This window comes from Sceloporus occidentalis, unplaced genomic scaffold (genome assembly GCF_023333645.1).
Source record: "Sceloporus occidentalis isolate IW3139 unplaced genomic scaffold, rSceOcc1.0.p SCAF_3, whole genome shotgun sequence".
Taxonomy (NCBI): Eukaryota; Metazoa; Chordata; class Lepidosauria; order Squamata; family Phrynosomatidae; genus Sceloporus; species Sceloporus occidentalis.
Window position 1 is genome coordinate 164,292,626 of NW_028316983.1, and position 25,464 is coordinate 164,318,089.

General features: G+C 40.0%; 1 protein-coding gene across 1 annotated transcript in view; it reads left to right on the top strand.

The window, feature by feature from the left end:
- Positions 1-8,406: 8,406 nt before the first annotated feature.
- Positions 8,407-25,464, top strand: part of LOC149317044 (synaptonemal complex protein 2-like) — a 37,469-nt gene continuing 20,411 nt past the window's right edge. The window contains exons 1-15 of the mRNA XM_089518350.1: positions 8,407-8,511; positions 9,442-9,466; positions 10,051-10,136; positions 10,258-10,346; positions 12,175-12,209; positions 13,736-13,878; positions 14,138-14,190; positions 15,891-15,936; positions 16,282-16,374; positions 16,707-16,767; positions 18,025-18,173; positions 20,052-20,112; positions 22,328-22,425; positions 23,833-23,905; positions 24,153-24,258. Coding sequence (XP_089374476.1) covers positions 8,407-8,511; positions 9,442-9,466; positions 10,051-10,136; positions 10,258-10,346; positions 12,175-12,209; positions 13,736-13,878; positions 14,138-14,190; positions 15,891-15,936; positions 16,282-16,374; positions 16,707-16,767; positions 18,025-18,173; positions 20,052-20,112; positions 22,328-22,425; positions 23,833-23,905; positions 24,153-24,258 — 1,223 coding nt within the window. The remainder of the gene's footprint in view (positions 8,512-9,441; positions 9,467-10,050; positions 10,137-10,257; positions 10,347-12,174; positions 12,210-13,735; positions 13,879-14,137; positions 14,191-15,890; positions 15,937-16,281; positions 16,375-16,706; positions 16,768-18,024; positions 18,174-20,051; positions 20,113-22,327; positions 22,426-23,832; positions 23,906-24,152; positions 24,259-25,464) is intronic.

Below are 25,464 nucleotides of genomic sequence, written 5' to 3' on the forward strand. Positions count from 1 at the left end.
TTGTTGTGTGCCTTCAAGTCGTTTCCAACTTATGGCGACCCTAAGGTGAACCTATCATGGGGTTTTCTTGGCAAAATTGGTTCAGAGGAGGTTTGGCGTTGCACTCCTCTGAGGCTGAGAGAGTGTGACTTGCCCAAGCTTACCCAGTGGATTTATATGGCTGAGCCATGTTATGCTACTTCTTAGTATCCCATGCTCTCAGTAGGTGTGTTTTTAACTTACATTTGTTGTGTTTTCAAGTCCTTTTCAAATGATGGCAACTTCAAGGAGAATCTGTCACCAGTTTTCTGGGCTCGGAGTGTGTGACTCTAGTGGGTTTGCATAACCAGAGGAGAATTGAACCCTAGTCTCCAGAGTCATAGTCCAACAATGAAACCACTACCACACTTAACTTTTATTCCTGACAGGTTAAAGCAAACCCAAACAGGAAGCCTGTGACTAACATTATCATTTCCTCCCTCCTGTACGATTTTTAAAACCTTTGACTGATGAAGAAGCCAGAGGAGCTTCAAAAGCTTGCAACTTATACTTTGTGCAGAGTTTCATTCCTTGGAGGTCTTTAAGCAGAGGCTGGATGGCCATCTGTCGGGGATGCTTTGATTGAGAATTCCTGCATGGCAGGGGGTTGGACTGGATGGCCCTTGTGGTCTCTTCCAACTCTACGATTCTATGGTTGGTCCCATAAAGGTATCACTGCTTTGTGCATCACTCAACCCAGCACAAAAAACAAGGCCCAGCAACATGAGTAGGGCCAGATACCACTTGGGACAGATCCATGGTTCTCATGGAAGCCATGAAGTCCTGGGCCACTCCTGAAAGGGCGGTCTCAGCATGGATGTTGAAGCTCTTCATCACTACTAACTGTGAAGACTCCAACCGCAAGACCATTCTTGTTACTTCTGAAAGGGAGCAATGGGATGGAATCCCTATTCTGTCCTGGCAACCCACCCATCTTTATGTATGCACACTCAAAACCAGTAGACCAGGGGTGCCCAACTTGGAAGGAGGTAAGAGCTGAAATTAAGATCAATAAAGTTGTTCAGGCCGCCAATAGTTTAGGTGAAATGTAGGACATTCGGGTGAAATGTAGGACATTCAAGAAAAGTGGCTGACATGACCCAATAAAAGCTGGAAACATATAAATATAAATCCATACTTCTTAGCCATGCTCAAAATGGAGGACATTGGGGAATCCCTCCCCCTGGACAGGAAGGCTGAGATGGGGGACATGTCCAGGAAAAGGAGGGAAAGTTTGGTCACCCTACCAAGGACAGGGTGTCCCCTTCCTCCCTTCCTCCTTTCTTTCTTTCCCCGCTTCCTTCTTTCTACCCACCCTCCCTCCCTCCCGTCCTTCCTTCCTTCCTTCCTTCCATCTTTCTCTCTGCTGCTCCAGAGAACAGGACACGGAACAATGGATGCAAGCTGCAGGAAAAGAGGTTCCAGCTCAACATTAGGAGGAAGTTCCTGACAGTAAGGGCTGTTCGACAGTGGAATACACTCCCTCGGAGTGTAGTGGAGTTTCATTCTTTGGAGGTCTTTAAGCAGAGGCTGGATGGCCATCTGTCGGGGATGCTTTGATTGAGAATTCCTGCATGGCAGGGGGTTGGACTGGATGGCCCTTGTGGTCTCTTCCAACTCTACGATTCTATGATTCTATGCTTCTTTCCTTGCTTCTTTCTTTCCTCCCTTCCTCCTTTCTTCCTTTCACGGCTTCCTTCTTTCCTCCATTCCTCCTTTTTTTCCCTCCCTCCCTTCCTCTCTCCCTCCCTTCTTGTCTTCCTTCTTTATTTCCTTGCGTCTTGCTTTCCTCCCTCCCTCCTCTTTCTTTCCTTCATTTCCTTGCTTTTTTCTGCTCCCTTCCTCCTTCGTTCCTTCCTTCCTTTTCTCCTCCCTCCCTCCCTCCCTCCCTCCTTTCTTCCTTTCCTTCCTTCCTTCCTTCCTTCCTTCCTTCCTTCCTTCTTTCCTTGTGTCCTCCCTCCCTCCTTATTTTCCTTCCTTCCCTTCTTCCTTCCTTCCTTTCTTCCTTCCTTCCTTCCTTCCTTCCTTTCCTCCAACCTTCCCTTCTTTCCTTCCTTGACAGGAACTGTGTAGATTTCTGCGCTGTAAATATGATCAGACCTTTTATTATAATTGGGAGTTACACTCTCTCAGCCTCATGGGAAGGCAATGGCATACCTCTTCTGAAGAAATCTTGCCAAGAAAACCCCCATGATAGGGTCACTTGAGGGTGGACATAAGTCCCAAACAGCAGCTAAACAAGTGGTCCCCAGACTGTGCTCTTTAAGGGAATTTTGGACTTCAGCTCCCAGAATCCCAGGCTATTGGCCAACATGGCTGAGGCTTCTGGGAGCCGAAGTCCAAACTCACTTAAAGGGCACCATTTGGGGACCACTGAGCTAAATCAAATGGGTACTACTTGAAGGCACACAACAACAACAACAGAGTGAATATATATATATATATTTATATATGCACACACATATTCACTTTTTGAGTGTATATGTGTGTGTGTGTTTGTGTATAAAACAACACACACACACACATATATACATGACTTGAAGGCACACAACAACAATGACAAGAGTGAATACATACACACACTTTCACTTTTTTGTGCGTATATGTGTCTATAAAATGACACAAACACATCTATATATATACACACAAATGCACACACACGCACACATATATATACACACACAAACAAAACACACTGCAGAAATAATCCAATTTGAGACCACTTTAACTGCCTTGGCTCCATGCTAGGACATTCTGGACACTGTAGTTTTGTGAGACATATAAACTATCATGTATGTGCGTGTGTGTTTGTGTTTGTAAGCCCACATTATATTGGCCTAGTGGTTTGAGGGCTGGACTCTGCTGGAGAGCAGGGTTTGATTCCAGTTTGGCCATGGAAAGAGTCACACTCTCAGCCCCAGGAAACCTCATTGCCTAAGGCTTAGAGAGGATGGCAATAGCAAAGCCCCTCTGAACAAACTTGCCTAGAAAACCCCTTAGGATCACCATAAGCTGAAAAACCACATGAAGGGACACAGCAACAACAATAGAGTTGTTATGTCTGTGTGTGTGTGTATGTGACGTGAAGGCACAGACAAAACACAAACAACAAAAGAATGAGAATATATATATATATATATATTGTGTATGTGTGTGTAAATATATCTATCCATCTATCTGTATAATCACACACACACACATATATACCACTTGAAGGCACACAACAACAACAAAAGAGTGAATACACACACACATTCACTTTTGGGGTATATGTGTGTGTATATATAAAATGACACACACACACACACACATATATACACGACTTGAAAGCACACAACAAATATATATATATATATATATATATATATATATATACACACACACACATATATACCACTTGAAAGCACACAACAACAACAAAAGAGTGAATACACACACACATATTCACTTTTGGAGTATATATGTGTGTGTGTATAAAACGACACACACACATACACACATGACTTGAAGGCACACAACAACAACAAAAGAGTGAATAGTATATTCACACAAACACATGCGCACATATTTCACTTTTTTGTGTGTATGTGTGCGTATGCACACACACACACAAAGGACCTGAAGGCACACAACAACAAAAGAGTGAATACACACACACATTCACTTTGTGTGTGTGTGTATGTGTGTGTAAGATGACACACACATATACACATGACTTGAAGGCACACAACAACAACAACAAAAGAGTGAATATATATATTCACACACACACATATATATATATACAGGAGTCACGTGTGTGTGTATATATATATATATTGACACACACACACATATACATATACATACACACACATATATGTACTACTTGAAGGCACACAACAACAACAACAGAGTGAATATATATATATATATTTATATATGCACACACATATTCACTTTTTGAGTGTATATGTGTGTGTGTGTTTGTGTATAAAACAACACACACACACACATATATATACATGACTTGAAGGCACACAACAACAATGACAAGAGTGAATACATACACACACTTTCACTTTTTTGTGCGTATATGTGTCTATAAAATGACACAAACACATCTATATATATACACACAAATGCACACACACGCACACATATATATACACACACAAACAGAAGGCACACAACAACAAGAGTGAATATATATATATATATACACATTCACTTTATGTGTGTATGTGTGTGTGTATAAAATGAGACACACACACACACATATATATACACACATGACTTGAAGGCACGCAACAACAACAAAAGAGTGAATACACACACACACATATACATATACATACACACACATATATGTACGACTTGAAGGCACACAACAACAACAACAGAGTGAATATATATATATATATTTATATATGCACACACATATTCACTTTTTGAGTGTATATGTGTGTGTGTGTTTGTGTATAAAACAACACACACACACACATATATACATGACTTGAAGGCACACAACAACAATGACAAGAGTGAATACATACACACACTTTCACTTTTTTGTGCGTATATGTGTCTATAAAATGACACAAACACATCTATATATATACACACAAATGCACACACACGCACACATATATATACACACACAAACAGAAGGCACACAACAACAAGAGTGAATATATATATATATACACATTCACTTTATGTGTGTATGTGTGTGTGTATAAAATGAGACACACACACACACATATATATATACACACATGACTTGAAGGCACGCAACAACAACAAAAGAGTGAATACACACACACACACACATATATACAGTTTGTGTATGTATATGTGTGTCTATGAAACACACACACACATATACATACCCACACATACTCAATTTTTATGTGTGTGTGTGTGTGTGTGTATAAAGAAGATACACACACATATACATATACACACGTTCAATTTTTGTGTGTTTGTGTGTGTGTATATATATATATATATATATAGCTATAGATATATATAAAATGACACACACACATATTCAGTTTTTGTGTGTGTATATGTATAAAACGACACACACATACACACCCAAAAATTGAATATGTGTGTGTACGTGTGTGTGTGTAAAACGACACACACACATATACATAAACATATTCAATTTGTGTATGTCTATATAAAATGACTCAGTCACACACACGTGTGTGTATATATAGATACATTTGTGTGTGTGTAACACACACACAGACATGTATTTGTGTTCTGGGCTGGAACTGAGGAGCTGGCTGCTGGGTGGAGGCCTAGTGCCCAGGTGCTGCTGCCTTTGCTCTCATTAAGGTTGCACCTGAGCCAGCCACTGCTGCTTTTTAAATTGGCTTTCCCAGCAGGGATTGGGAGCTTGCCATCATGTCGCAGGCAGGTTTGCAGGGCTGCAGTGTTCCCTCTCAGGGCAGCTTTGCTGAGGGATAGTGGTGACCAAGACTGTGTCCATGCCTGGGTCACCAGAGGTCCTCCTCACCCCCTCAAAGGAGAGCAAGGCACCACACATTTGGAAAAGATATGGGGGCATGACCCAAGAAAAGCTCAAAACACCCCTATGATATAAAAATTCATGCTTCTTAGGTGCAAAATGGAGGACCCTTTGGAATGCCAACTGGACAGAATGTAGGACCTGCCCTGGGAAAGGAGGACACCTGGTCACCTGACCCTTTGTTCTTAAAATTACTTTTAGGCCTGGCTTTTCCAACTGTTCTTAATTTGTTCTTAAATAATGTTTGGATTTCGTTGTTGTCGTTGTTTTAAATGTTTTAAATCATTTTAAAGTGATTTTTTAAATATCTGTTGTGCATGACACTAGTAACGATGGTGGACTGGCAGGCAATAGAGAAAATACTAATACTAAATACTAATACACAACATGGTTGGGACTTTAGCATTGAAATCAATCATTTCACCTCACTCTCTTTTTATTTTCCTTGTCTGAAGGAAGAAGAAAGTAAAGAAAAGGAGGAGGACCTATCTGACAGACGCGAATACCATGTAATGATCACTTTGTTGTTGTTGTGTGCCTTCAAGTAGTTCCTGGGAGTTGTAGTGCAGTTTTATTTATTTTTAAATGTGTTTTTTAATTTAATTTAATTTGTTGCTTTTCTGCTTCCTGGAGCATTGAAGGTGACCTACAATATGCCAAACTGTGTAACAAACATGGCTAGGAACATTATTATTTTGAAGGGCCACTCACAAAATCCCTAAAATGGCCATGCTAGTTGGAGGGTTTTTTTTTTAAGTAATAGCAGAGTTTTAAAATCACAGTTTTTGACCCAGGCCAGTTGTATGGTCATTATAGATACAGTGTTAATATGTTGGTATGTTCATTCTTATGCTTCCATGGCACAATTCTTGGAGGTGTAGGGATTTTAAAATACATAAATTGTGTTTATGAGATCACCACAAAATAATTAGAGGTGAAATTTTACAATGAGAAATCTAATCCATGAGTAACCAAAGGCTAATTCTGAAGTGTTGCTTTTGCATCTTTTATTCTAGCTAGCATCCTTATTAAATGATGCCTTTATGGGAAAGGGATTTCAGAAAATAAATGAAATGGTACAAGAGAGAAAAATGTATCCTCCTCAGAGGATTAATAAGCAGCTGTTAAACCAACTGGACAAACTTCTTAAAAAGGCAAGTAGGAAAATTTATGTTGCTTAATCTCTGAGGCTTAAATGCAGTTCAAACTATAGTTGGCCTCTTGATTCAGTTAATTCTAGTGGGACTAGTAGTTTTTACTTGGCTGAAATCCCATGGTCCTACAGATGGCCTCCCAGCAGCCCTAGCTTGCATGAGGAATGCTGGGAGTTGCAGTTCAACATTTGCAGAATCCCAACCCCCAATTTAGATCTCAAAATTAAATATATGAAATTGTTTGTTCAGGGCAGTAATGTGTGGGGATTTTTTTCCATCCTAGGAATTAGACAAAAATGAGTTCTCAAATGTTTCTCTGCTGCTGAAATGTATTCGGCTGTACTGTAAAAATGACCCTCAAGAAGGTGTAAATCTGTTTCTTCAGCAAGGATTGATACCAAAGATAAGTAGTTCCATACATGAATGTTGTATTAATTAATCTGTGATATGTGAAGCAGAACTGATTTTTGTGAAACAGCTGATGATGATGATGTAATCTGAAGACAGCTCTATGTCTCATTATTCCTTATTTCAGTATACTTTGGTTTCAACTCAGATTCCAAAATCTTGTTTAAAATGCAAGCAGTTTTGTCCTAACCTATAAACAAAAAGTGTAGGTTTCATTTCCTCTCCCATTATAGGGCTATTTGGTTATATGGAAAGAAGATATGTGCTATGTTTATTCAGTGTTTTAGAAACTAGGGGGGGAAAGTCATATAAAATCTGCAGAAAACCTCTTCTTCTATTGGCTGCCTCTGTAGTTGCTGGTATGTCTAGACAGGACTATAAGCAATCTTCAGTGGCAAAAGATCAATGGCTAGGACAAACATTGATTTACAGTTCTCTCATAATCACTTATCATTGGATGTGGTAAGTGGGGATAAAGGAATTGAAGGTCAAAATATCTGGAAGACTACCTTTGCCTAGTGAGTACAGTTTGGTACTAAGATCAGGTAGACTCAGGATCCATAACTAGCCATGGAGTTATTTGAGTTCATTAAATGTATTCTGACTAACTGATCCTAACTTGCTTTCATTGAGCCTGAGATCCAGGATGAAAAGGCAAGATTTGGTCTCTCAGGTTAATGTGTGTCCACCTCTAGTTTGCTGAGCTGTGAAGATGCATGTCCTCTGGGATCAATCTGTTCTTTCCGCCATCTCAAGGCAAGGGAACAACCCGAAGCAGGGAGACACAAGGAGATCAGTATTCTGTTTTTTTTATTTGGCTGTTCTGGAACTCAGCCCATGCAAACCTACAGTAATGGATAACTTAAGGCAAGAGCTTAAGCAGTGAAATTGCAGTAACTGTCCCCAGAACAGACTTAAAAGAGCTAGGAATTATGGGTGGCAGTGGCTGAGTGTTATGCTAAGCTCTAGGTTTTAATTTTAAGTGCCAAGAAATAGTGGTGATAGTAGAGACAGGGCTAGTAGTAATTTACTATAACCATGGCTATTGTTATCAGTAAAGTTGACTTCTCATTCACCAAGCATGTGTTTGTGCAGTGCTTGCTAAAGTTCCTCCTCCTTTGCCTAATGAAAAAAAGAAAAAAGAGAAAAATCCTTCCTTTTGTTCCTTCCCCTCCCGCGCAGAAAAACCTTACTGTGGTCTCCATATACCTCCATACTTATAGTTATCTTTTTATGACTGGATTTTGCCACAGGATTAGCTGTCAGGTGTTCATTTGACTTAGCTTGTATGTGTTTTGTTTTTACATGGTCACTTGGTTTGAAAGGACAAGAGAGTTCCTAAGCTTGATAGAACCAAAAGAGAGTGAGTTCTTGGTAAACCTTGTTGAAGACTTCTTTCACACAGCTCTGGTAAGTGCATGGAAATGGAAACTTGGGATTGTGTTGTGATTTTATAGCAAACATGTGGCTGATACATACATAGTGGCCCTTGAAAGTTGATTTATTTGGTGCAGTGTGGGGCTGCAGGGATATGTTGCATTAGCTTCCAATGGAGTTCAATTGAACTGCGGGAAGAACATTTCAGGCGCGCTGGGCTGTGCAGTAGTGTAGCCATACCATGGTAAAATTGTTCAGGACATCTGATTAGCCTTTGTGGCAAGCAGATTCAAATTATCTGCTAATCTTTGAAGAGAAATTGAAGAAATAAGCCATGAGGAATCTATTTTCATGTTGCTGTAAATAAGTATGAACCAGTCCTGGGCCATCATAGCACCAAGTAGATCAGTAGAATTCAAAGAGGTGGTCCATGGACTGGTGCTGATCCATGAGTTATCAGTTGCTGTTCCCTAGATTTTCTTGGAAAGAGGAAAATAGTTGTAGCCAGAGGGCATAAATATAGTACCAGTACTGAACATGGAGAAACAAAATGCTGGTCTTCCACGTTAGATAGCTTAAGAAACATTCAACTAGAAGTTTTAAGAACTCTTAAGAAAACAAGGGCGTAGCATAGACAATGCATGCAAAATCCTATAAAAGCTTCAAATGTAGCCTATACATGCTTAATTATAACTTATAGTAAGTCTTAAATTTGCAGTAAAATCCCTTTAAGTGTTACAGAACAGAAAATAATTCCTTTTTGTTGCAAACAGGTGTTATGGCTTAGCATATTTTAAAGTGCTGTTAGTATCAGTGGATAAGTTTTAAATAATTTGGAGGAAGTTTGAACGTTTTGCATTCTTAGCATGTGTGTTGTGTGTATGCATGCAGAGAGAGAAATATAAAGTAGTATTATGGATAACTCCATGTTGCTTCCTCCCCTTCTCTTCACCTTGTTTTCAGGTTATTAGCAAAAGCAACTCTGAAGGTCAGTGGCTAAATACCTTGTATAACTGTCTGATAATTTTAAGTATGGTATTATTGGCTGCTTAATGGATACGTTTGTGTGATTGTGTTCTTATACAGTCAGCCAACTGCAGCTTTTTTCTGGATAAAGATGCAGAAGATGATACTGTATGTATCTTATTGTTGGGTTTACTTTGTAAATTGCTTTGAGAAAAGGAAAAAACAGAGCAAAAGAAAATAAGGCTACAAACTTGGGCTTAACAGCTAGATAATGATTTCACTGTCTCGAAAGCCATATGTGTTTTAATCATATACAAAAATATATTGAAACAAATATATAATTAACAAATATATAATTGAATCACTTAACAAAACTTTAATTTGCCAACATCTGTAGAAACATACATAAATATTTAAAACTGGAGAATCTTTTTAACATGAGAGGAGAATCCGTGAATCTTGTATAGCATTATAAAATACTTCTTGGGCTGATTTGAAGCTGCTGCAGAGCCAGTAAGAGAAAATCACTGTTAAGTCTATTAGTCTTGTCGCCTTTCTACTTGATAATAGCTATCTCGCTTTTTCTGCCCCCCCCCCACCTCATAGGAAGAAAACAGTTGCTAGATTCATTCTTACCATATTTGGGACATCTAGCTACTGAACGTAATGTGAACTTGGCCCTTCGGCAGGAGGTTAGTTTTAAACAAAGATTTTGTGGGGAAAGGTATGTGAAGTAAGATAATGGCTATATGTTAGTGGCTTATTTTTCTGCCTTTTTCTCTTTTTGCATGGCTTTCAATATTTGCAACAAAGGCTATAAGGACCTTAAACGTTCTGTTAGATAATGTTCCACAAGAGGAGAAAAAGAAGTTCCCTGTGTCTGAAGAAATGTGCTTGCTTTTGTAAGTTGATTTATAATATGAGGGACCGTATCCCTCTGGACCATTGCTATTAGCTATCAGGAGGTGTATTCTGTCTCCATTCTCATTGCAAGTTTTGCATTGATCGTATAAAAGGAAGGGACAGTGAAAGATCAGGCAGTACTTCCAGTGGCGGTTTTGTGCTACTGGAACATTCCTGTACAAGATGGAGTACCCCATTTTTGCCATATTCCTATCAAGTGAGGTCTTCTTGCCCTTACTCATCTTGAGCAAGAGTCCCACTGCCTCAAAAAGCAGTTTTTCTGTGGATATGAAGAAAAGTCAGAAAGAACCAGGTAGCAGGGATACTTTCTGTTTTCCTAAAACCACTGTTGGATACTGTGACATGACCTTCTTCATATACCTTGCGGTTATCTTTTACCTCTCCCTTATAGAAAGCCCCTCGTCAGTGACGCCCGCCCTGCTTCCACATACACTTTCCCTGAATGTATAAGGATTAGGTTCCCCTATTTTGTAATGCATATTTAGCTTTTCTGGTAAGTTCAATATCTTAGGTAGCAAGTTTGTCTGTGCCTGAATGGCCTAGGATTCACACAGGCAGAGGCTTCTGTTATAACAACAATAACTTTATTGAATAACAGTTGGTAAGAACGTAGCTTAGGTAGAATAGTTCACACTATTCTATCCAAGTATGGTTATATTAATATAACAGTTGCAAGGTATTTCACAGTTTCCTCTTTACAATTCCCCATACATTTTCTCTCCCAGTCAGTATCCTTATCTGACTGTATTGAGACCCTTTGTCTTTTTCTCCAGTTACTGTACTGGCTTGTCAGAATACTGCTCTGACTTTCTCTAGGCCCAGTCAGATTCCGTCTGACCCACTCTCTAGAACTCTTATTCAAGAACATCCACTGAACTCAAGCCTTCCCTCAACTGTCTTAAAATTCCCTTAAAACTCTCTTTAGCAGTTCCTCACTCCTCACTTTTGTATCTACTACTTCCCCGGCAGCCCCTCCCTCACAATCAGCCCAAACTGTGATTACCTGTCAGGAAACCAAGTCTACCCAGGGACTCTATCCCAAATACATTTATGTTTTTTAAAGCAGACCTGCACAACTTAGTAGTAAGTAGGGGCCACCTGAAATCCTTTGGTTGGCAGCAAGTGGCCCACAGGCCACAAGTTCTGCAGGCCTGATTTAGAGTATTTATACCCTGTTCTTCAATCACAAAGGCTCTCAGAGGAGTTTACAAATTGTTAATTTTGACAGTTCTCTGCCTTCAGGCTTACAGTCTAAAAAGACATGACACAAAAGGAGAAGGGAATGGCAGTCCGGAAGAGGATGAAATCCAACAGATACTTGTGGTTCTTCTCACTCTCCAAGGCAAGGGTGGTAGCAGTTCAGATCGTATTCCTCTTGGGGCTGCAGTACCTGCTTGCAAACCTCAGAGGAAATTTGGATATAATAATAGTTCATTCTGATTTTTCTGTACAACAGTTATATTTTATTCTCACTCTGTAATGAAAATATGAAGGACAGGGAAACAGTAATTTTGCTCCCAAAAGATTAAATGGAACCGTCTTGGCATTCTGTTTTGTTCTTATTCAAAGACATAGCCATGCTAGTCTGGAAAATCAGTATGCAAACAGATCTTGTAGCATCTTTGAGACTGACGGGAAGGAAGAAATTGTTAGCATGAGCTTTTGTTAATTTGAACTATTTTGTAATGCATATTTAGCATTTCAAAATTTTGTAATTTCTGTTTCTACCTTACAGTACTCTGTCATGCACTGCTATTTTTTCTCTTGAGTCATAAAGGTTTTTTTTTACCGGTTATTTTATTTCAGGAAAGAATTTGCAAAAATAATTCTGGATGTTGGTGGTAAGACAAACCTCTTTGATTAAATTTAGGCATAAGGGGGAAAAAACCCACTCTTGTGTAGGACAGTAGCTGCGAATTCTACCCCTACCTCTCTCTCCACTGTAATCTAGCAATATTTTGGAAAAAGTTTTGCAGAGCTGGGTTTTTGAGTGTGTCTGAGATGCATGCTTGTTGTCTGGATATGACTGAATTTTGAAAAATGGCTGTGTGCACACGCACACACACATATTTCAGGCTCACCATGCCACAAAGGGCTTGTTGTATGTCTTCAAATCATTTCTGACTTATGGTGACCCTAAGACAAACACATCATGGGGTTTTCTTGGCAGGATTTGTTCAGAGGGAGTTTGCCATTGCCATCCCCTGAGGCTGAGAGCATGTGACTTGTCCAAGGTCACCCAGTGGGTTTCCATGGGAATTGAACCCTGGTCTCCAGAGCTGTAGTGAATCACTCCAACCTCTCTGCCACACAAGGGCTATATCTCCCTCTAAAAAACAAAACAAAAAACTGGAAAGGGCATTTCAAGGCAATCAGTTCTGGTTTTTTGAAAATGCTGTTTTGCCCCCCCCCCCCACCACCACCAAAAGTCCCTCCCCTCATCTTAAAATGAAGAATCAAGCCTTCAGTGTTTATGGCAATGTGATTTTTCCCATTTTGGGACTAAAATCAATTTTTATGCCAGTTGCTATGGCAAGCTGTGTGTAGCCTGCACATTCCTCAGGTCCTAGTCCTGCTCCTAGTGAGTGGAGAATATTTCCTCTCATGCAAGATGAAGCTATTCATATTTAAACTTGTACAGATTTTTGGTATGTACAAGGGAATGGTTAAATTTTAGAGCAAGCTACACATAATACGAATCAGCTGATAAAGAATATTTTCATAGCTTAAAGATGTTGGCTATATGGCTTTGGGAAGTTGAAATGACTCTTTGGAATTGCTGTCAACAAATAAATGTTTGGTGGATCTTTCTGAATGATGACCATATTTTCAGCCTCTTGTTCTTTTGAAGGATGAAATCAGCCTTCTGGTAGTGAGAGTGTTTAGTGCTATAAAGTGCTTACTACTATAGCATTAATAAGGAATTGGATATACTAGGTGCAACTAATTTTCATGACTTTTAAGAAGCTGATAATGACAACATTTGTTGGGTTGTGACCAAAGAGTTTTACGTAAGGAAGAAAGGAGGGACACATGACATTCATGTAAAGTGTTCTTAAACAAAATTTCAAAAGTGGTAAACCATATTAATCTGCTTCAGGAAATACAGGAACCCATTTTACTTGATGCCTCATGAAGTGGACTATGGTCCATGAAAATTTGTCCCAAATAAAACGTGATAGCCTCAAAGTCTCAGAATACTGTCTAGTGGGATCTGGGGGAGTCCAGAGAAAGTAGGGTAGCTCTTTATTTAAACTTACGGTGCTGGGAAGCAAATACATTTCTTATTGCTTGGAAAAGACTCTTTGAGTATTAGAATGGGCACTGAACACTAATATTTTGAAAATCTCTCTTCTCTGTCCTGGAGACTATGACATCCAGGCTTCTCTTTTGGAGGCCATCTTCAGGGTGATGTTGACTAAGCGGAGAGATGACCTCATTATCAATTGGTTCGAAGACCAACACATTGCAAAGGCTTTTAAAGAAATAAGACGCAAAGACTTTGAGACGGTAAAGACTTTGTTTCTTTTTGTACAATGTCAGGGAAGAAGGGCTAAAAATCAAATAGTGCTGGTTGACTTTAAAGCACATCTTCATTGAACAGGTGTTCTGAGTTTGTGTTGATTTGTAAAACTAAGCAGAGGCTCAGTTTATGTTTAGCAATATGTATTTCCATGGATGATGTTAGGCAGAAGTGTGGTTTTATTTTTTAAAACAGTACAAGAGCACTTTTGAAAGAGCACATTATATTTCTCTCTCTCCTTTGAAGGACAGCCGGAAATTTCTTAATGAACTGAATGAAAGACTTGGGGATAAAAGGAGGTAAGGCCTTGCCATGAAGCTACTCCATCCAAGTTTTTTCCCAGGCTTTTGCAGGTTTTGTCTCACTTTGATCACAGATGGCCTTTCACTGACTGGACAGAAAGTTTGTCTTACTTCCCCACTTTTGTGTTCTTTTTCAGGAACAATAATAACAGCAATAATAATAGCAACTACTGCTACTGAAGAAAGGCTTTTCCCCCCCTCTGGGAAGTATACAGGCATTGCCATATAGGACCATAGTGTACCAGCCAGGGGGGATAAGTCTGCTAAACCTGAATATCATGTAACAACAGAAGTGTGTGTGTGTGTGTTTGTGTGTGTGTCTTCAAGACAACTGTCAATTTATGGGGTTTTACAGGGTTTTCTTAGGCAAGAAATATTCAGAAATGGCTTTGCTGGTTACTTCCTCTGAAATAATATCCTACAGTTCCTTTCTGTATTGGGCATCTCAATGACACTTGTCAGTTAGTAATAGGTTGTTTTTTTTAAAAAAAATTGAGGGATGTTCAACTTAACTATATTTTCAGCTGATATAACTTTAAATGATTTGCAAATAAATTGATATCACAGATATAAAATGAATTATTTTTAAGTTCAAATAACATACACTCGAGTGTTCCCTTTGATAAGTATCTAAATATCTAAAATGAGCACTATCTTGTGAGTGAAATAGTAAATGGCTTGCTTATTCAAAAGGAGTAATGGAATTGTCCCTTGCATTGTCCAAATAATTGATTTTATATGATTTTTGTGACATTAAAGCATGTTTGATGATAGTATAATCAGTCATTGCTGTATAGCTCTCTCCAGATGTTGTTGTTGTGCTGGAAGCTGGGACTCATATAAAAATGTCCACTTTCTGTGCTGGTGTTGCAGAGCTTGGAAAAGTTACCTTCTTGGACTACAACTTTGAAGCAGTCCAAATACCTTTTTCAGGTTCTGTGCCTCACTGGAGTGCCTGTGTAGGAAGGAACCATATTGGCAACCTGTCACTTATCTCACAGCTTATGCTATAACCTTAGCGGCATGGAAAAGAAGTTACCTTTCTTAATGAAGTGTGAATTGTTGATGGGGCATGGAATGAGATGCGGGCTTGCCTTATTTTCCATGATCGGCTATGTTTACATGAACTGGTGCTGACCTTACTGAAAATTCCTCAGATAGACATTTCTCACGTTCAATCTTGCTTTATGTCACAGTGGTGTCTGCAGTATATTAATTAGCCTCTCAGGTCATGAGGGAACAATATGTCCTGCAAGATGTGCAAAGAAAGTTAGTGGCCTCATCTTTGTATTTGTAGTGGCAGTTCTCACACATTTGCACTTGTCCATTCTCATGGTTGCTTCACTATTGATATTGTCAGGAAAGTGCAGGTCATAATTTTTACCAGTGTGATGGACCTCAATCAAACAGGAATATTGCTAAAGTTGATCTCCTAGCCTCTTTGCATGGGTGGACATCTGGGGGAAGTACTCAGAATTTTCCATCCTCAGCTGCCTCTCTGTACGCAATCTTGTTCTGGGGATGAGTGTATCCTACCCAGGACAGTACTGGGAGCATGGCTTAGCCATGTAGCTGTAATTGCTATGCAGACATGGATCCACTTCACTAGTGGGATGGTCTTGCAGAAATCTCTGTATGTTCTCAATTCTATATTTTTCTAGAGGAAAAGCCCATGATGGAATAATCTTCTTTTGCAGGGTCTGTTCAATTCCATGCAAAGCTGCTCATGCTGATACAAATGAGGTAATTTTATATGTAAATGGTGACACTGTAAAGATGAATGCTAGTATGTCTTCCACATACTTCTTCTCACTAGTCTGGACACAGTGGAAAAGGGGAAAGCATTTATTAGGAGATACTCTCCAGTTAAATGGAGAGACGTGGAAGGAGAAATGTTGAATATATGAACTGAGGACACTTTGCAAAGAGAGGGGTGGCCAGTGCTTTGTACCATGAAGCTTCTGTATAATGTTTGGTTTGCCTCTTGGATTCCCTAGATCAATAAATAGGACAGGGACAGGCTGTTGCCCTTCTTCCTCCTTCCTCATAAGCAGAAATGTTTGCTGATGGTTCCTTTTTCTTTCCAAGTTACATAAACCACCTGATGACGAACTGAAGGAGTTCTGGATTGACTTCAATTTTGGAACTGAAAGCATTACCTTCTACTTAGAATACCCTGAGGTAAAACAAAGCAAAACTAATCCTGAGGCATTGTTAGGGGGATGCGGGGAGCGCACACCACAATGGGTGACATCTCAGAGAGGAGTGTCACCTGGTACACTGGTGGGAAGAAGCTGCCTTCTGGGTCTGGTGGCTCTGGGGGCCTGGAGGGAAAGCAAGTCTTCTCCCTTTCTCACCAAGCCAGCAGTTCCACTAGACCTAAAAAACAGGGAGGAGGGATATTAAAAATGTCAAATATACTAGGTACACTACTGAAAGATTCTCAGACTCTTTGCTCTTGACTATACTTAAGTAACAGATGAAAATTGGCTTCATATAAGTTTTTTTTCCAGGGTGCTCTTTGGGAGCCAATGCGATTGCCAAAGGAAGATGTTAGTAGCTTCTGCTTGCAAGGTAAGAATGCATGGAAAACTTACTTTCATGAGACTTGTATGTGCTCAAACTGATCTTATGTCAATCAAGAGTGGCATCTGTTGAAAATACCAACAGTTATCATGAAACAGATATATGATGTGCTAAGACATAATACTCTTTCACTTAATTCTAAATCTGTCGTCCTCTAATTCAGCAGAATGGGGGGGGGGATTCACAACAGAAAAAAGTACTTTTCATAGCAGTTAGGTAAACTAGGGAGTTTGCTTCTAAAAGATGTAGTGATGGCTGCCAACTTGGTTGGGTTTTAGAAGGGACTGGACAAATTCATGGAAGATATGGCTACTGACGGCTATTGGTTGTAATGCAGACTGTAATGCAGAGATGTGTAAAGAATGGGCCATTGGCTGCATGCCATTCTTAGGCCCCCAAAGACCCCAAGGTTGTTTTTTTAAAAAAATTATGCCAGTGTTCATGTCTTTTTTTCTTCTTCTGAAAACCAGCCCAATTACCAGATTATTTCACCTACTCACCTCAAAATCTTGAGGACCCCCAACCCAGAGGCAAAAAATTGTTCAGAATGGCAGCTGGGAGTGATGTGACATTTCTTTCCGCATGCCAAAATGCATTAGTGCAGCCAGGGGGAGATGGGTGTGGAAGAATGTCCCCCTCCACAGTTGCCAACCTTTGCTGTAAATTAGTACCATGGTGCTCTCTTCAGCCTGTACCATTATTGTAGTTACCTAATGTTAGTCTTCTGGCCCACTCAATGGATGTGGTTCTCTTCTCTCAGCCCCTTCAAAGCCAGAGAACTGATGAAGGCATCATCGTGCTTATTGCCTGACTGGAAAGGACCCTAGAGAACTGTTGTTTCCACAGAAGAAGGGTTAGGAATATTGGCATTGCCTTTAGCATCCTCCAGTCTTCTGTGGGAAAGGAGAGGGGAGGGGAGAAAAGGGCCAATCATGCCATTAAGAAGAATGAGACAGCTGCTCAGGAGACAGGTATTGGAGGCAGAGGTGGCAGCAGTCCCTCTTCTAAACACTCACATTGCCCTCCTTTTCAGTAGAGGATATTGTCCAATCATCTATGGTGAAGTTAATAAATTTCATCTGCCAGTCCAGCCCAGCTCCATTTACAAGTTAGGCACCAACTTGCCCTATATCATAGGCAACTGAATTCATTGGCATATGTAGAGTGTTGCTAATGTTTTTACAAGAAGGTAACCAATATTGGGAATATCTCAAAAAACATGTGCCTTCTTTTTTCTTCATAAAGAGGAAGGAGGAGAAAAGATTCTTGAAATGCAAATGAAGAACCCTACTACAATCAACAAAAAAGAAGTAACAAAGATAAAAATTCACTTTGACAGCCAGTTTGACATTTTGACACCACTCTTAAAAATAATGGGAAATGATAAAATGATGGCAAGTATCCCCCCCCCTTGTTTTCTAAGCCTCATTTGGAAGTTTTCTATGAATATTGGGCTTTTTTTTAAAGTATTATTACAAATCCCTCTCAAAATATTTATACTGTACTTCTTTTAGTGGTTGTTGGATTATGATGTTCAAATAATCTGTTTTTACTGATGCTTGTAAAATAGTAATAACTTTTTCAGTATTTTTAATGTGCCTGTATTTGCTTGTTACTGTTAGCTGTATAAAACATTTTTGTAAAAATAATTTGCTTTAATTACAAAATGAAACAAAACAAATGCTCTTTTTGCAACTTCAGTGAGTTTTTTCCAGTTTTTTTTTCCCCTTTTAACCTTTCCAAATTGTTGGCACCAATAATACTCTTTTTGGAAAAAATGATTAAAACTAGAAAATCATTTTTTATTTTTTCCTTATCCCATCCATAAAGTCAAGTCTAACCAAATTTGTTATAAAATATGGTCTGTGAGCTCCCCCATAAGTCTCCAGCTGTGGCAAACCTTTTAGTTCAGCTTAATGTTTATATTTGAGAGGATAGTTGGTGTATCTTAGAATTTGTTGGTAGGGCCCAAAGTTTCAGTATACGTCTGCTTCTGAAAGCTGGCCCCACCACAGTCTGCTCAGAAAGCCATAGGCATAAATGGATAGTGGTCATGTGTCCTTCCATATTTTAATTGGGACTACAGGATGAAACTCACAGCATTCCTTGTAAGACTTATGAGAGCTGCAGTCTAAGAAAATCTAAACAGCCACATGATTCCCACTTCTAGCCTAAATATTACTTTCTAGTCCTAACTAGAAGAGACCTGCTGGCTCTCAAGCCAGCACTTACATGAATCCTGTTGACTCAATGGGTCTACTCTGGGTGGGACTAGTATTTAGTGTTAGCCATAATAGACACAACTAATTTTGTGTAAATTACAGCCAGTGTGACGTAGTGTCCTTGGGCAAGTCACTCTCTCAGCCATAGAAGAAGGCAATGGCAAACCACCTCTGAATAAATCTTGCCAAGAAGATCTTATGATAGGGTTGCCATAATTTGGATTGTGCCTGAATTCACATAGCAACAAATGTGAGCATGCTGCTGCCAGGTACAGTAGCTTTGTAGGTGTTCCTCTGTAAACTTATTTTGGTGAAAGAGGAGGGTAAAAGTCTTTCAGAGAAATAAGTGACCTCATTAGTTCACATCTCTCTGTACCTGGGAGTTCAGGATGGCCCTCGAAAAACATTCTGCATTACAGACTGAAGTTAACTTTTTGGTCTACAGCTGCCCGAATTCCCCATATAGCATTGTTACTGGTTATGCTAGCTGGAGAGGTCTGGGCACAGTTGGCCAAAAAAAGAGAGACACTCCCCCCCCCCCCCCCCCAGCTCTATTCTAGGGATGTGCATAGCCTGGCAGAGCTGTTCTGGTTTGAAACACTAGAACTGTTTTTACATTCCCTTCTACTGCTGGAACTGACTAGCTAGGTCTGGGAGGGAAAAAAAGGCATCAGAGCTGTGCTAGGTTACACAGTTCTTTTGTGATGGTAGTGACTCAGTTTTGGTACAACTACTGTAAATACAAGCTTATATAAAACACCTGTATCTATCATAATTAACATCAGACTGTTTTAGACTAGTTAAATATTTTCATGTCCTCTCTATTAGTACAAGGCAGCAGCAATTCTTCCCCAGCAATATAAGTAAAGATGTTTTAGATTTATGAAATGCTCAAGCAAAGTTTGTTCAGGTGGTCTAGACTAGTGTGTATTTATGCATTCTTAGCTTCTTGGACACCTTGTTAGGACTTTGCAGACTTCTGCTGATCATTCTATTAAAGATTGGTTTTCTTGAATTAAACTCTGTCTTTCAATTAATTTAACTTGATAGGTAATAATGGACAAAGATGATAATCATGAAAGTGAGGATCAGCCACAGCATAATCCAACAGGTGAGCATCTTTTGAACATGGAGATATTTTTCCTGTTGGAGCCATAAAATGTCACCTTCTTGAACTATTGGTTACCAGAATTCTCCTTTCCATGTTTCTGTACATTGATTGCCCCTGCCAAATTGGGACAATTGGAGAGTTTGCACCCTAGGTGTCCATGCCCCCATCGCCAAAAACGGGGGGTTAAAAAGCATTATTTTTTTCACCTGAAACAATTCTTTTCCCCCAGCCCCTAGCTGACACTAGTGGTCTTTTTGCTGTACTTGGATGTCTCTTTGACCATTCTAAAAAAAAGTTTAGGTCTGATACATTTGGAGATGGTGTATAAAGTGCACACGAATGTAGTGGTCCATAACATTGCATTGGCCACTGTATTTGGAGAGATATTATTCACCATTTTGGGGATGATTTTTTTTTAATCTCAAACTTTGGAGGGTACATAATCTGACAACAGTACCTCATGGGGTCCAAGGTGGTCTTTCAACCCCTGGTAGCTGCCCACTTTGTACCAAATAAAAATATTGAATGTGGTCTCCTATAAACTAGTCTCTCAGCAATTTATGTGCACATTCTCAGCCATATCTTTGCTGTATTCTGCATATACATATTCCCACATGGCAAAGAGCAACTTCTTGAAAATCTATCTTATGCTCTTCCTCTCGTGTTTACTTCATTTCACAGATCTGAAGTGTTTCTTCCTTGTACCTCTCTGGCTATGCTTCTAGAGATGCTGTTGTGTGGAGTCATCACTTGTCAGCTCTTGTGTTCAGGACTAGTGGTTAAAGAGATCAGCAAGGCAAGGCTGTCCTGTATTGTGTGGTCCCTTCATATCTCTGGTTCAAAACAACTGGCATTCCAGAACATTCCTTTCTAGTGTTTGGTTTCCCTGCCTTCACAGGGGAAATTAAACTGTAACATGAGATTTGAGGTGTTTGGGTGAGTTATGTTAGTGCCATGCTTCATTTATCCTCTTTCTTTTATGTATGTGAGCTGTGATGGTCTGTTTAATACAAAGGCTGTGCTAATGTTTTTGATGGCAAAAACAGTCAATGTCCCATCTCTCGTTTTATCAATGCCATTCATGGCTCAAGATGAACCGTGACAAAGGTGTGACAGTAGTTGGTGATTGTGTGTTTGTCACATTTTTTGTATGATTCAAGGAAATAATTCAAAATCTTCCAAAAACATGTTTTTTTTTCCTTGCTAATGTCAAATTCTAGAGTTGGAATGTGTCATGTAGGTCTTCTAATCCACAATGCAGCAGCAACGGTATCTCTGACAGATAGTCATCCAGCTGCTGCTTAAACACTGCTAATGAAGTATGTGTGGTGTTAAGTCAGATATTTTCCCAGCTCCTGAGGTAGTCTGTCCTACAATTGAACTTTTGCTTAACCTAAGTTTCCTTCCTTCTCATTCCCACCTTCTACTTGCTCTCGGCATGTTTTCTGGGGCAACAGATGACAGGTCTGCTCCATCTTCGCCATGTAAGATGGCGAAGATTACAGCACTTCAGATGTTTGAAGACTACTTCAGTCATCTCCAGGCTAAACATGGTCATCTCTTTCAGCTCTTTCTTATCATGGCATATGGCTTCCAGACCCACCATCTTTGTTGCTCTCATCTGGATGTGCCCTGGATATAGAACAGTGGGTTTTAAAATATTCTGCTTGCTGGAAACCTTTCCCATACCAGCTCTATTTTCTGGAAATTCAAAGATTCATAGTGCTGGAAGGTGTGTCATGGATCGCCTAATTCAGCCACCTGTCATGCAGAAGTACACAGCTAAAGTGCTCCTCATTTTGAACAATGGCTATTTGTTACATTAAACAGTGCAATGGGGCCCTGCAAACTATTTAAAAGGTGAATTTATGGTCTTGGATGCTTGGAAGAGGTAATTCAGCATTCTCTTTTAGTCCAGATAAATTAGTCCAGGGAACCTGGAGGAACCGAGTCAAAGAGAGACAGAGAGGGGTGGTGGTGGTGGTTGTGGTCAGATCTCTTGGATCTCACAGTAACTGTTTGTGAACTGAAAATATATCCCAACTTTCCTTTGTGGTTGGACCATTCCAAATGGTATTTTATTAATAAACAGTTTGTTCTTTCTCAGCTTGCTTTTAAGAATTCCCAATAGACCCTCACAGGTGGGCCTCCTTGAAAAACCACTGCTCTAAAAGTTCTATGTATATAATCCCCCCCCCCCCCAATTGTTTTACAGTAGTGAACAGCCATCTGGAAAGAACAGAAGACATTGTGGGTACAGATTCTTTATCAGATATTCTGAAATCACAACCAAGTGATCAATCTCAAACAACAGTAAGTATATTTAGGGCCTGAGTGATATTTAGGGCCTGAGTGAAAGTCTGCACTGTTGCCCAACACTTCAGTCTTTGTTCTTTTGTTAACTATGAATGACAATAGGCAAGTAATACCCCCAGACCTTCCTTCATCAACAAATGAAAGGAGGATAACAACTACTGTATGTCTGTCAGCTAGGCAGTCAATATGACAGGCAGATAAGTAAAAGGTTTATTGTTGTTGTGTGCCTTCAAATTGTTTCTGAGTTATGACATCACTAAAGTGAACCTATCATGGAATTTTCCTGGCATTATTTGTTGGGGGGGGGTTGCATTTACCTTCATCTGAGGCTGAGAGAATGGCCTGGTACAGACTGGTGCAAAGTGCCGGCCTTTGACCAATTTTAGGGCTCAGGAGAGTGGAGCATCCACACGCTCCCAAGCCCTACTGCATTGTCTGAGCACAATCTTGGCTCGCCCCTGTCCAGACAGGGTCTGCCATGATGACATACACATGGTGCACCATCCAAATGGTACGGTGCCGCTTGGACGTCATCGTGCCAGGAGCAGGTTCTTTTTATGCCTCCCAGAGGCTGCGCTGTTTAGTTAGTGCGGCCTCCATATGGGGCAAAAACGGACAGCTGCAGGCTGCCATTTTGGAGCAGTCTGTACAGCCCCAATATGACTTGTCTAAGATCACTCGGATGATTTCCATTGCCAAATGGGGATTCGAATCCTAGTTTCCATAGTTGTAGTCCAACACACAAACCACTACACCACACTGCTCTAAGTAAAATGTAGCAATGCAGAAAAGAACAAAGAAGGACTTGGGTGTGAGGGAGGGAGACTAGGTTAGACCTAAATGGTGAGATATTGTACTTGTCAGAATGTTTGAAGAGGTACTACGGTGGATTCCTTCCACTGCTGCACTGCAGAACTTGTTTGAGCAGGCAGCAAACAGGCACTACATAGAACAGTAACTTGAGTTGTGTTGAAAAACTGGAGGATGACTGTCTATATTCCAACACCTCAGTGGGCCTGAATGCCACTGGTTCTGCCTAACCAGTTTGTTACTTTCAGTGGGCGTTGTTGAGTTGCCAGCAGTGAAGAAGATTCTGTAGTCAGTCAATTCGGCTTCTGTGTATGGAATGGGTGTCTCATCCTTTGCCCCAAGCAGCACCATTTCATAAGACAGTCCTGTGTATACAGAACCTCCTAATCAGATGCCTGTAGGCAGTTCTTATTTAGCCACAAATAGGCAAGTACTGGTTTATGACAGTTTCCAACTGAAGCCAAGAAAAACAATCTCTCATTACTGGTGTTAGGAGGTATATTCCTCCTAATAGATTCTCAAAAATGCAGTGTGTGATCATGACTGTCATGTGTGTACATTCTCCCCCCCAAACTTATTTATCCCTTTCTCCAGCAGAAAACAAGTCTTGTAGATGCCATGGCAGCTAGAGAGAACCAACAGGCTGCAGAAGAACATGCCAGTCAAGGTCAGGGGGTGGGTGGGTGGGTGGGCTTTTGCTGAATCCTCTTTTTAAGCCTGATTGTCAGTACACTTTACTTAGAAGTAAGTTGTACTTTTTTTAAAAAGTTGGGACTTGCAGCAGAGCAAATGGGTTTAGTCTTCGCTAGCCTTTAATGTTTATAAATTCTCTGCTTATTTAAACTTGGAAATATGTATCCCTCTCTTCTCTCTCTCTCTCTTTCTTCCTCCTTCCCCCCTTTTTTACTTAAAAGCTTCCAGTATTGCAACTGCAGCTTCTCCAATAAATGCACCAAATGCTCCCTTGCTGAATGCAAGTGCATTGAAAGCCTTTCCAGTGAAACAAAAGGATAAGACTGTGTAAGTGCTTTGGTTTTATAAATTGTCCTAAAAGATGGTTTTAATGTGAAAAACAAAACAAAACAGAGGCTTAAGAGCCATTTCATAAGCTATAAAAATAGCCTAATTTTACTTGCTGACTATGTGCACAATGGTCAGGTTGCATATTACATCTCACTCCTTTGGCCTAAAAGCGCTTTTCATGCAGTGGAAAGAACATTTTTATTCAGAGACTGAGAAGCTGTGTGGCCCTCCAGATGGTGCAGGTCTGGAATTCCCATTAACTCCAGGCACCATGCTCAGTGTTTTGAGTAATGGGAGTTGAAGTCCAACAGTTCATGCAGAGTACTAGGTTCTCCATACATTCTTTAGATTATCAGTATCTGGTGTATTTCCCAGTGCCATGGAGGCTATGCATACAGAATATGTGTAGCTTCATATGTGTTGTAAATTATTGAAACAAGGCACTGGATAAGGAACATTTATGTGTTTCCGTTATGTATGGTATGATTCTACAGGGAAGAGCTATGCAGAGGCAAGGACCTTTCAAGCTGTTGAGAAACATTTTGGTTAGGAAGAGCATTCAGTAGTGATCCTTTGATCCCTATGTCTTGCAAGTTTACCAGTTACACAGAAGTTGTCAAAATGTTTTCTCTATGTTGGCTCTTGCAACCGGTGCTTCGACCTGGATTTAAATTACTTCTTCAATTGTGAAAAGCACTTGGGTCAATTTGAGCCAGCCAGTCTCTCTCAGGTTAAAAAAATATCACAGGGGCTGCTACAAGGGCAATGAGATCATAGCTGTGCAAAGCATCCTGACCACACGATATTAGTTTGTGCTGGTTGTGTTCATTTCAAGGATTGCGCAGAAGAGCTTGATCTGTGTCCCATGTATGTATGGTGGAAGTGAGTGTGGTTGCTTTTTGGAGTATCTCCTTTGTGCTCAACATGTCTGGCTTTGAAATATCTCCATTTTCCATGACCTTTTTAAGCACAGAGGTCAAAGTTGAGTGTTCTGAGAAAAGGTGACTTTGGCAGAATGAGGAAAACAAATATGAATACAGGTCATATAAAGTTGTTTCATTTAGGTTGTTGTCAAACCTAAATCCCTCACTGTTTTCGAAGAGGAGCACTTTGAAAAACTGCAATCCAGACTAGCTTCAGTTTTTCTAATGAGTGATTGAATTTCATGATTGGCTTAGTCATGTTATCATTTTCTCAAATTAT